Raw genomic sequence first — 13168 nt, 5'->3', positions numbered from 1 at the left:
TTTTTGGGGGGAGGGCTCCCCTTTTCCTTCCTTCCTTCCTTCCTTCCTTCCTTCCTTCCTTCCTTCCTTCCTTCCTTCCTTCCTTCCTTCTTTCAACATTGTTCTTTTTTAGACTAAGTAGCTGCTTTATCTTAGTATATTATAAAAAGATAACTAGGTAATGGGTATACATTTTTGTATATCTATGAATAGGTTTCAATAAATATGTTAATGAAAAATAAAGATAGTGCCGGCCTTGGAAGGGCTCCTGGCACTTAAATTTTCAGGAAGCAGCTCCAGGAAGTACCATCCATGTGGGGCTTCCCATTCTAAGTAATGGCCACCTCTCTTCTTCCAGGCACTGTCTTCCATGGAACAATTCCGCAACTTGGACCGGGATATTGAGGGTTCTGCCAAACGCTGGAAAAAGTTCGTGGAGTCTGAATGCCCTGAAAAGGAAAGGTTTCCTCAGGAATGGAAGAATAAGTCTGCCTTGCAGCAGCTGTGTATGATGAGAGCCATACGTCCTGACCGCATGACATATGCTGTCAGGTAAGTGCTGTACACACGGTGACTGAGTCAAGCATTGTCGAGTAACATGAAAAACTAAACCTTTCAATAGTGTGTCCAAGAAGCACCAGCCATGTCACAGAACAAATGCTTCAATGTTTTCATGTATATCTATATTCCTGGCTTAGAGTGCAGCTTGCTTAATTCTACAGTGCAGTTTCTTCCCATTCTTTCTACTCTCCACTTAATCAGAACAGAATCAATCAGTGATGTCCATTTAACCTCAACCACTTTCAACATTGATTGCCATCTACAGAATGCTGATGATGCACAATCTATCCTGGTGTTTCAGCCTGTCTCCTTTCACCCACTTCAAATAAAATTTCTGCCCATCTTTCAGACATTACCTTTTGGGCATTTGTCCATAAATTGGAACTCAGCACATCCAACCCTGGGTACATGCATAACCTCTTTGTATTGCAAATTAAAGGGGTCTCAAAACACCCCAAAACTTTCAAATAAATAAATTGGAAAAGCCAGTCTGAATTAAAGTTTTTTTAATACTCAAATTACCTGACATGACACAAAATAAAACATGATTTCAGATTGATATTTGAATGTAAGATTAAATAATTGTCATTTTCAAGTATAAAACAAGATATAATTTCATAATGGGGGGCTCAAAACGATTCATTGTGAATGACTGATTTGTATGGGAGATAGATAAGTGTGTGCAATCTGCTAAAATTATCCTTGGTAATAAAAAGTTTGCTCAGGATAATAAACTGAAATCAAACATTGTTAGCCACTCTAAGTTCTTGATCAGTGCTTTCACCCTAGTTTTATTGTAGTGTACTTCGTAACTGCATGGTTTTTGTTCTGCATTGTTTCTGTTTAAAAGAGAGTTCTGTACTCCCTGAAAGCTGCTTATGAGTGAGTTCGAAGATTGTATCTTGACTTAATAAACAGAGACAGAAACAAACATTTGGGACATACACACCTCCATCCTTTGGGAGCAAACAAACCAGGAAGTCCTCCATTACCTAGATTAGCCCATTTCATCCAGACCAGGAAATGATGGTTAACAGAAGGGGTGAACCAAATATGACAGGTGGGGGACAGCTATCAATCACTTGATGGGATTATGACATCAGGCAACATCTTCAAAGAAGATCCTTGTCTGTGGTAACTGGTGTAGAGAGCGAATTTCTTTGAAGGTGTATTGTCAGTGCCAATCAGCTGATAAATCTGATAATTTTTAAATAATTTTTTATAATCATTTTTATTGAAAATTTCCAACATAAAAACAATAAAAGCCAAACTAATATAAGACATCTAGGAAAGAAACCAAAAAAGAGAGAAAAGAAAAAGAAAAGAAGAAGAAGAGAAAAAGAGGATGTTGGGATGCTGCCAGGGAGACAAAGTCCACCATGGCCCCACGTCGCCTCCGGACGTCCATCAATCTCCCGTAGACACGCAGTATCAGCAATTAGCGACACGAGCTCCAGAAATAGCTTGCCTCACAAGCCTAGTTCAGATCTCTACCAGGCCTAATGTGGGTTCCAGACTGGAGTTTCCTCACTGCTGGCTAACAGCTTTCAAACAAACCAGGGTAGTAAAGAATACATCTTTTGGCCACACTTGCAGCCCTATTGCTCTTCCTTGCAACGTGACAGAAAACAAGCAAGCAAATTTTCCATTAACTTTGACTTTCCTGTTTGTTTGTTTTTTAAGTTGGTAGAATAGCATAGAATGGTAGAATAGCATAGACTATGTTTGACTTATAGGCTAAGGTAAAGGTAAAGGTACCCCTGCCCGTACGGGCCAGTCTTGACAGACTCTAGGGTTGTGCGCCCATCTCACTCTAGAGGCCGGGGGCCAGCGCTGTCCGGAGACACTTCCGGGTCACGCACACGGAAACACTGTTTACCTTCCCGCTAGTAAGCGGTCCCTATTTATCTACTTGCACCCGGGGGTGCTTTCGAACTGCTAGGTTGGCAGGCGCTGGGACCGAGCAACGGGAGCGCACCCCGCCGCAGGGATTCGAACCGCCGACCTTTCGATCGGCAAGCCCTAGGCGCTGAGGCTTTTACCCACAGCGCCACCCGCGTCCCAAAATAGACTTATAGGCTATTTTGCATCAAATCTTGACTTCATAAAAGTACCCGTGCTTGATGGGAAGCCAGGCAGTCTTATACAGGAACAGCGTGAGATAATTTGATAGTAATGATCACAAAGTTCCAAAATCTCTTGGAGGATATTTCATTATAAACCCCTGCTCCCATTGCTCCCCGCCCCCAATCAAATCTAAGCTTTTGTTAACACGAATCCCCATCAATCACTTTATTAAACCACAACTGCAACAACTTTTATGTTGTAATTTATTATTTTGCCTTTTATTGTTGCGTTTAATTAATCAGTTGTTTCGCCTTTTATCATTGGGTTTCATTATGCTTTATAATGCTTTAAAACTCTTTGTGGGATGCTTAATACAATGCGAACCATCCTTTGGGCAAAAGAGCAAAGGGGAGACAATCTTTTAACATTTATAATAAATTGCTGCTTTTATCATTTATTTCCAACTCTTTGCCTGCTACAAAACACTTTAACTTCTGCCATTCTCTTAAGGCTTTGCTTTATATTTCTTCATTAGAAAACATTGTTGTGTGCAATCAATTTTGTCATAAAGAGAGAGACAAATGCTGCCTATCCAAGGAGAAGAACAACAGCTCTTGGTGACTTCATTAATATCAGCCTCATGCATTTTAACACATCCTAGTGCAAGACACCTGCCCCCTGTCTCTCAAGTTTTAAGAATAAACCATTCTAGCAGAAACAAACTCCATAATTCATTGCTATTTCAATTAGTAAATTGTGCTTGCTATTTCTCTTAAAGAAAAAAATAAATAAAGTTTAGCTGATGCGACTGGTTGTTAATGTCTTTATAAGTTATTTAGTGAAGCAGACTGAGGAGATGTAAACTTCAGGCAGGCATGTAAAAGTAGTACAAGTACTTCAAATAAAGCAAAAGGTCTTTTGCTCCATCAGGACTTGTTTGTTGCTCAACATCTGAGTCTTCTGCTGAGTGACATTTGATAATGTCCATGGGCTTGAAGGTTCTGATTTGACTTTCAGCAGCTACATGATCCCAGCAAAGAACAAAAAATTAAATTTGCACTCATGTATCATGGAATCACTAAGTTTGGAAGTTGGAAAATCAAGTCTAAACTTTTGTTCCAGGAGAAAGTATCAAACACCTAAAGATCCAAATTGGCCATGTTTTCTTTAAAACATCTTGTGGAGATTTTTATTGCACAGTGAAAGGGAGGAGAGATGCACAGACGAGCTAAGCATACTAAACAAAAGGGTGGACTGGTTTGCACAACACATTAAGATAAACTATGGTTTAGTGAAAATATTTGAACATGCAGGATCCTGGAGAGGAATGTGCATCCTCTTTGCTCCTCCCCAATCTTTCTTGCTACTGTGCTGAGCTAAGCCATCATTTGACTTAACATGTCATCCAAACTGGGGCTCATGTCATTCAGACTGGGGCTCTTCTCACTAACCATGAGCTGTAGACGGTTCAGAAACTCCAACTGGTGCAGAATTCGGTGGCCAGATCGCTCACTAGGACAAATGGGTTTGAGCATGTTACACCAATCCTGACCCAACTTCACTGGCTGCTAATTCGTTTCCGGGCCCAATTCAAAGTGCTGGTTTTGACCTGTAAAGCCTTAATGGCATATGACTGCAATACCTCAAGGGCCACCTCTCCCCATAGAAACTGACCCAGACCCTGCAATTATCATCTGAGGCCTTTCTTTGGGTGCCTCTCCCACGAGAGGTCTAGAAGGTGGCAACATAGGAACGGGCCTTTTCTGTGATGGCTCTCCATTTGTGGAATGCTCTCTGCAGGGAGGCTTACCTGGCACCGTCCTTACATAACTTTAGGCGCCAGGCAAAAATGTTTCTCTTCAACCAGCTGTTTGGCTGATTAACATTCTATGGCTTTTTAAATGTGTCTGTAGGGAGGGGGAAGTTATTGGTTTGTTTTGGTTTAGTTTTATTATGTATTTTGTGTTTTCATGTTGTAAACTGCCCTGTGATCTTTGGATCAAGGGCTGTATACAAATTTAATAAAGAATAATAATTCTCTCCTTCAGAAGAGACTATCCACCTGAATGCTTGAAGTCTGGGGTTGCTCCTGAGCCATCATTATTACTCCGTGTATTCTCTGTCTCTCTCTTTCCATTCTGAGACTTAGTCTAAGATAATAAATCCCCAGGCCATATAGATGAATTCTGATTAAGTCAAAGAGCACACTATTTTATAAATGCATTGTATTTCCTGAATATTAATAGGTTCAGCAATTTCTTCCAACAGAGATTTTGTGGAAGAAAAGCTTGGGAATAAATACGTGGCAGGAAGATCTCTGGATTTTGCAACATCATTTGAGGAGTCTGGACCTGCAACCCCAATGTTCTTTATCCTCTCACCTGGAGTTGACCCCCTGAAGGATGTAGAGAAGCTTGGTAAATAAATTGTGTCAGTGAAATTGCATCAGTTAAACCATACCCATGGCAATGTGCAAACTACAGCAGGGAAAGAAGGAAGCCTTCTCTGGTGGGGCAGACTTTACTCTTGGGAAACCATCTCCCCTTGGCAGCAGGCAGGGTCTGCTTGTTTGGCTTGCATAGAAGAAGGAAAGTTTTAGCAGCACTCCTGTAGAAACTTAAAGCTCACACTTTCATTTCCTCTTTATTTCATCTCCCTCTCCTTTCCTTAAGGTCTTTCTTACTTTCTGCTCTTCTTAGTTATGACCCAGTCAAGCAGGGAATATCTCTTGTTGGACTAGTTTACCTCTACCAGATCTTCTCAACATGCTGGCATTTACTACACTTTGGACTTCCTCCACCTGATAGACACTAAAGCACAGCAGTCTGGCTTCCATAGGAACCTAGGAAGCTGCCTTATGCTGACTCAGACCTTTGGTCCATCTAGCTCACTTTTGCCTACAATGATTGACAGTGGCTCTCCAGGATTTCAGGCAGGTGTCTCTCCCAGCCTTACCTGGAGATGCTGGGAATTGTTCCTTCTGCATGAAAAACATGTGCTCTGTCACTGAACTGCATCCCTTCCAAGTTGTTCCTTCCAGCTTCCATGTCTCCCAGCTGCTCTAGTAGCCACTTGGACAAGCTTGTGTTGAAATTGTCCTTCAAATCGCCTCAATTACAAATGGATCCAGATGTCTTCTTGATCGATTTATAGCATAAGCCAATTTAAAGGGCTGCAGATTGCAAGCAGAACTGAAGCAGGAGTAGACTGTGCCCACCTCAGATTTAGTTCAAGCAGGGGTCTTCACATGATTGGCATCTTTGCTTCAGATTCATGTCCATCCCTATGAAGTGTATGAAGCATGATTATTTTCATGCAATGAACTGGAGAAAAGGATTTTATCCAGTCCTAAAGGCCCAGTTTGGAGACTTGAGGGAAGGGATTTTATCAACAGACCTTGGATATAACAGCCTGTGAGTGTGCAAAACACACAGCATTTCGGTGCCATATTCATAACCATGAGTATTGTAATCCTTCCTTTTATCTCTGTTGTTTATTCAACTTGCAACTTCAGTGCCTTTGAGAGAGGAAAAGCACAGTTTCTGTGCCAGGCAGTGGTGCCAGAACTCTGCCTTAGGTGTTTGCATATGCAAATCAGAATGCTCAGCATACAAATAGGTTTGCATTACAAATCCTTGCAGTTGTCTGTTTTATGTGTGAAAATGCCCTATGGCACATTCCCATTATTTCCCAGGTACAGTGTAGATCCACACTTAAGAGTTTGATTTTGATGGGAGCGTTTATTATTCAACTACAAAAGAGAAATTTAGCTGTTTGTCATTTCAATCTCAGGATCCTAATGCACGTTGATTGGGTTGCCACAGACTATATATATCATGGGTATGTGTGGGTGCTGCTCTTTCCTGCCCATCTTGATGATAGCTTGAAGAGCAAACCTTAAATATGTGGCTGGCTACAGCATATGTTTACAGAGCAGTGCTCTTTCAGCTACCTTCCCTACCTTTTATAGCTAATGGGATTCTTCCATTCCACCAGCTCACCTAAAGTAAGGTTCTTAAGTTAAGCAGAAGATAACAGAAAGTGACTTGGGTGCTTTTAACAGCCCTAGCCCCCTATGTACCCTGCATGGGACCCTGGGCAGGTGTGTGTGCTTTTGTAGGTACTATGGCTTTTTAAGATGAAGTTTGAGGGTTCTTCCAGACAAGGGTTGATATGTTGCAAATAGGTCATTCAGACTTGATTTTTCTGTGTGTGCAACTGGCACACAAGAGTCCACATGTACAGTTCCATAGCTATAACCATTGTTTCCCATCCACATCAATGGGCAGCCATTGATAGAATGTTTCCATGCTGTGTGTTCTGGCTCTTCCCCTGAATGACTTCTTCCGAGCCCTTGATTACATTTTCCTGTTCTGGACATTCACACAAACATTTCTGTAATGCCCACACACTTTTAATTCCCCCACCCATCCTTCCTGTGTATGTTTGTGTGTATTTGGGAGTGGGGTAACATCCACATCCCTTTGGTTTTGTTAAAAAAAATATGTTTTAATACCAAGGTATTGTGCAAGGCTTACATTTAGCTGTGCTGAAATTATGATAAAGATGAGAGGTTTTGCATAATACCTCACTATTAAAAATGTAAAGTCCCAACAACTGTTATGTTCTTGGTCCTCAAAGTAGTGCCCCACATGTGCGCATAGCTTCTCCAAACTGGGTTGTTGAAATAACAGCATGCCTTTGGCAATCAGTGGAAATACGCATGCGCACAATGCTCAGATGGGGAGCATGTGGAAGTTGGGGTGTGGCAATAAAGGAAACCCACAGAAACATGCCCCCACACACCACAAACTTCTAAAGGAAAAAAAATACGGACTAGCTTCTACACCAATGGTGACTGTGGATGCTAATTGGGTTATTTTTACTTACTGGATTTTCCATGGTAACATGAAATCCTAGGTTAAACGTAAGAAAAGGAAGGGCTGATAATGTGATGATGATGTCACGTACAGTGGTACCTCGCAAGACGAATGCCTCGCAAGACGAAATACGTTTTGAGTCGTTCCGCAAGACGAATTTCCCTATGGGCTTGCTTCGCAAGACGAAACGTCTTGTGAGTTCTTGCGAGTTTGTTTCCTTTTTCTTATAGCCGCTAAGCTGTTAATAGCCGCTAAGCCGCTAAGCCGTTAATAGCTGCTAAGCCGCTAAGCCGCTAATAGCTGTGCTTCGCAAGACGAAAAAACTGCAAGACGAAGAGACTCGCGGAAGGGATTAATTTCGTCTTGCGAGGCTCCACTGTAGATGGTGCAAGAAACTTGTGCACATGAGTAGCACTGATTCTACCATAAACGTCCATCAAGAAGCACCCTGAGATCAAGCTGTGATGCTGTGTGCTTCATTGTGCTGAAAAAACTTACTTTCCTCTTTCAGGGAAGAAACTTGGCTACACCTTTAACAACAGGAATTTCCACAATGTGTCGCTTGGACAAGGCCAGGAGGTAGTGGCTGAGAAAGCCTTGGACCTTGCTGCAGCAGAGGGACATTGGGTTATCTTGCAGGTATAATCTCTCTTTCTTTTGAGGAAAACCACTCCTTGCTTCTGAGTCAACTGCTGCAGAAACAGGTTAAATCAGCAGCAACTGATGATTGGTTTTGAAGTAGGGAACAGGCTGGCAGTATGACAAGTCAGCTGCTTCTCAGTAAGGCCAAATACAATGAGCTTAGTCACTGTTGCAGCTTGCAGATTTTGTGTGGGTTTTCGCTGAAATGGCAGCAAGACCATGTCTGGTGACATCTCTCATGGGTGCACAGCTGACCCTTTGAGCACAGTACCAAGGTGTGTGTTTGTTTCATGTTCTGTAAACCTGGTCCTTGTGGTCCTCCAGATGTTGTTGAAATGCAAAGTACATCATTCCCCATCATAGGCCATGCTGTCTTGGGGCTAAAGTGAGTTGGAATCCAACAACCTCTGGAGGGGCTGTAGGTTCCTCAGGCTTGCCCTAAATGCTTACTGCAGAATTCAGTTTTGTTATAGACAGATGTGCCTGTTGTCAGTTCAAGGGTTGCAAGTCCTAATGGCCACTGCTGTGTGCACTGTGTAAGACCCACACCCACACCCACCTGTGCCAGCATGGCCTTAAATTGCGCACCAAGAAAATACGGAGTTTGCAATATCTGTATGCAAATTGAGCTCATTTGCATATCTATACTTATTTTTCATAGCTGCTGTTCTTGCTGGGCATGGGGAGCAGCAATAAGGTGTGTAGCCCTGAAGCCCCATCCTCTGGCAACTGGAAACCCTGCTCCACAGCCTCTCCAGCTCTTCGTGTTTAGTCAGGCGATGCCACTTATTTCCAGAGCTCTAGAGGGTAGACACTTGCTCAGGATGTCGAATTCTCTTACAAGTACCAATTTCTACACTTGCACTACTCCAAAACGAGTTGCCACCTTTTCCTGAGCTTTCCGCTGCTCACTTGAAGGTGCCAATTCATTCGAATGTCTCGGCTTTTTAAAGTAAAAGCCAAAGGCAAAATCAGTCATTTTTGCCCAACAACTGCAAGGACAGCTTGCCAATTAACAGTATTTTGACAATGTTTGAAAGGTGTCTTAGGCAAGATACTCGCAGCAGGATTCTCTTCCTGGACAAAATACCCCCTTCAAACCAGATTCTCACCCACAGAAAACTTTGCATTTCCCTACCCATTAAGCACCAGAGGTGCAGTAGTTAAAGAATGCACATTTTGCTGGTGTTCATGGATGCCTGGTCGCATGACATACATGGGACCCAGCTGCTATATGACAGTGTAAAAAGTTGGGTACTTAATTTAATGCAGGGCTTCCAGAATACTTTGCTCAGTCTAAAATGCCTAGCAGCATCATGGAGCTACTTCCTGCCTGCCCTCTCCCCTGCCCAGGCTCTTCCACTGGGGAATCTGATGCAGTCAGAGGAATCTGATGCAAGGTACCCTGGGGGTACCAACCCTCATTGTTAGTTCTTGCAAAAAATGCCTCACTGTCCTTAAAAGGGCAGCTTGTTTCATAAATTCAATTGTAACCAGATAAACAGTATGCAAATTCTAATCCCTTTCTCTAGCTGTTTGCCCAGGTTGGAGGAACTCAGGCAGCTCCTCCGTGCCTTGTTTCCCCTGTTTGCAAAGTGTGGATGATTTGATCACTGGTGCACTTTCCAGACTGCATTTCTCTTCCAGCCCAGCAGGCTCAGCAGAGATGGTAAATGAGATGGAAAGGTGCTGTATATGCTGTCAGTGTTGTGATTACTGATAGATTTAAACCTGGATTACACTGAGCCGGGGATTTGTGGTTTTACTTCAAAGTTTGTTCTGGGCTTGACTTGGTGTTGAGAAGAGAGGAGGAATGGAATCCTGTAAATGTGACCATTCAAAGTTTTTTTTTATTTGCCGAGAGATTGCTTCCTATTAATATTTGGCTTCCCAAACTATGAGGGGCTAGAGTTGCCCAAGGAATTGTGATCCCTTGAACACAGGTGGCAGCAAGGCAGCTATTTTTCTTTCTTCAAGGTTTGTGTTCTCTCTTAAAGTATCTGCTATATGGCTGCAGTTTCTCTTCATATTTCCTTGGTTCTTCAGCTTTTGCTGGGAAGTGTTAAACATAATGTTAAACCACCATTAATTAAATCATTATGTGCAAACCAATTTAACTATGTGGTCTGTTGGCAGTAAAAAAAGCCAGCAATCTGAAGTCATTGATTTGAATCTTGGATTCTTTTAACTATGGCTTCGTATTACAGAGAACTCTGTTGAACTCATGTTCTGCTTATGAGCATCTAGCTGGCCACTGTGAGAACAGCATGCTGGACTAGATGGGCCTTTGGCCTCACCCAGCAGGGCTTTTCTTATGTGTGAACCTAGCACCCTTCCTTAACCATGGTTTCTTTGACCACCACACTCCAGATGCTCACTAAACTACAAAGGCATGAGGCAATAGCAGCTGTAAAATGAAGCAAATTTTGGAGAAATGAGCACGGATTGTTTGTTCGTCTGTGGGAATGCTTGTGTTTACTCATGGTTTATTAAACAAACAATGGCTTAGAGTTATGTGCAAACCAGATGAATGTGTATATGCTGCTCACAAATACACAGTAGGGTCCTAACTCCCATGTTGCAGCTGGTGCTGGAGACTGGACACTTACTTGTCAACGTAGGTTGTTTTTTTAAGATTAGTCCAATACATTTCCTCTTTTAGAGAATTCAAAAGAAGTGGAGGCTCATCTTATGCTCTTATGTCAACTTTTACACAAAAAGGGTCCCCACTGTAAATTTAAATAAAGTATGATAAACAATGAAAACAATAATCAATATTGAAAACAGTCAGTTCCTTCACGGAAGAAGGAAAAGCAGTAAGAAAACACAACAAATGTCCATAGTTGAACAGGGAAGCTGGTTTTAACTAGCCCAGTGTGCCAGCAGAAGCCAGTGCAGGGACTTCCTCTAGCATGGAGGGAGTTTTCCCTCTCCTCCCCACCATACCCCATCTGCACCTCTCCCCAAATCTGCTCTGTGGAGGGTCAGGAGAACTCCCAGCAGAGAGTGCAGGAAGAGGGGAGCGGGGAATGCTTGCACTGATGGAATGACTATATTAATGTGACGTTGAATTCCACCCAAAGTCTGTAACTCTGATTCTTCAAGCCCACCCAGGGATGGCTGTGACTGTGGGCAGGATTCCTGCATTGCAGGGGTTGGACTAGATGACTTTACAGTTCTAAGCTTCTTCATGCCCCCACCTTACCTAATATGGTTGAGCTTTCATTTTGTGCCCTGCAGCTGCTGTCTGATAAGGAAGTAGCAGTATCTGTCCCCATTAACATTCTGCATTCATGTAGAGTACCTTGAGAGAGATGCCATAGCTAGGCTTCCATAGCTGTTTGCTGTTAGTGTGGTGGGGTAGGTGAAGCCTGATGCTGCCCATGTGATACCACTGACGCCACACTTAGCTCTTGGCCTAAACTTTTTCTCCTTTAAACCCCGACTCCAGAAAAAGCAATGTCGTAACTTCTGCAAAGTAAAGCAAATACTTTGGTTTGTATCCCATTTTTTACCAGGAAAAGTCCAGACGTGAGCTCGTCCTAATTTAACCACAGTCTTTATCCATTAGTCAGAATGTCACCACCTTCACTCAGTTGATTGACTTAATTGAATTCCTGAGTGCCTTTTCATTTTCATACATTGTTGCTTCACTGAGCTGGGTTCATGTACTAAATTAAATAACAATGAGCTGCTCAACCAGAGCAATGCACTGATCAAAAGCTTGGCAGAGATTTCCTTATTGCATGTTAAATAATTGGATTACATGTCAAACACTTGGGGTGGAGGGTAAGGAGGTTTTTTTTTTACGCAAACAAGCCAAGGCAGAACTGTTGTGTACCATGTGCTATGTGCTTAAAAAAAACCCACCACCAATAATTACCTTCAAGGTAACCTTGGGTTCATTGCCAACCAAATTAGAATTCCTTGATGTGTAGAAATTAGTCAGATTAAATTCATTTGCATATATGTGCATGTGCTTATTTTGCATAATTTATTCTGCTTCTGCCAACTACTGGGCAGGATAGCGAGCCATGCTTTGGAAACTGATCTGAGCCTCTGAAACTTCACATATATGCTAATAAGGGTCTGAACTGCCAATGAGTGACTCAGAAAGAGATCTTGGGTGGATGGGGATCATTCAAATACTTAATGGAGGCCGGGGGAAGCAGCTCAGTGAAAACGCTGAACCCAGTGTATAGCAGCTGTGGAAAAAGACAAATTCCACGCTAGGGATCCTTAACAAATGGATGGAAAATAAAGCTGCAATTAGCACAACACATATCTGTAGAGAAGCAACACTTGTGCTCAGCTCTAGTCACCACACCTCAAAAAGGTGCATAAAATTATGTATATTGCAGACAAAGTGGATAGGAAAGTGGAAAAACTTCTTCCTCTTTCATAACACTAGAACCTGGGGTCATCAAGTGAAATCGAATGTTGGAAGATTCAGAACAGAGAAAAGGAAGTACAGGCAACCCACAGCTTTGCTTGGGTGGTGAATGAATGAATGAGTAAATAAATAAATAAATGGAGGGCAGAGAAAACCCAATCTTTGTTTGTTTATTTATTTCCACCTTCCTACAGCTGTGATTGTGGGCTGACCCAGCTTTGGGAAGGCAGTATGAGGGCTCTGGTAGCATCCCAGAGCCCTTGCAATGACTTCCAAAAGCTGGGTATGCAAGGCACTGGCCTTTGAGAAGGCAGCAGGAAGGCTGTAGGAACCTGCCAAAGTCCTTGCACCAGCTTCGCAAAGCCAGGTAAGCAGCTCTACCACTTTGTGGCAGGGGGAAGGGCAGTTCTAGGGATTCCTAGCTTTATGCATTTTTGCATTTATATGTCGACCCCCAGATATGAACCTTCACATCTAAGCTGGTGGCCATCATTTCTATTGACTTCCATGGTTTAAGTGTAAGGAAGTTATTTCCTCCCACCTCAGCTCCCAATTTAGCTTCGTTGAATGACCCTGGGTTCCAGTATTATCTTCACACCAAGCCTAATTTCATACTCCTCTGTAATATCTCTACTTACTTGCATTT

At 42.5% G+C, this 13168-nt stretch overlaps 1 protein-coding gene across 4 annotated transcripts in view; it reads left to right on the top strand.

Annotated features, from left to right (window-relative positions):
- DNAH9 (dynein axonemal heavy chain 9) overlaps positions 1–13168 on the top strand; it is a 183189-nt gene that overhangs the window by 147927 nt on the left and 22094 nt on the right. For all 4 annotated transcript variants that reach the window (XM_083487398.1, XM_083487399.1, XM_083487400.1 and 1 more), the window contains 3 exons: positions 338–531; positions 4876–5024; positions 7999–8126. In XM_083487398.1, coding sequence (XP_083343524.1) covers positions 338–531; positions 4876–5024; positions 7999–8126 — 471 coding nt within the window. The remainder of the gene's footprint in view (positions 1–337; positions 532–4875; positions 5025–7998; positions 8127–13168) is intronic.

The sequence above is a fragment of the Podarcis liolepis genome, assembly GCF_965112155.1.
Source record: "Podarcis liolepis genome assembly, chromosome: 2".
In the NCBI taxonomy this organism is placed as follows: Eukaryota; Metazoa; Chordata; class Lepidosauria; order Squamata; family Lacertidae; genus Podarcis; species Podarcis liolepis.
The sequence above is the reverse complement of the archived record's forward strand: the minus strand, read 5'-3'. Positions and strand labels throughout refer to the sequence as shown.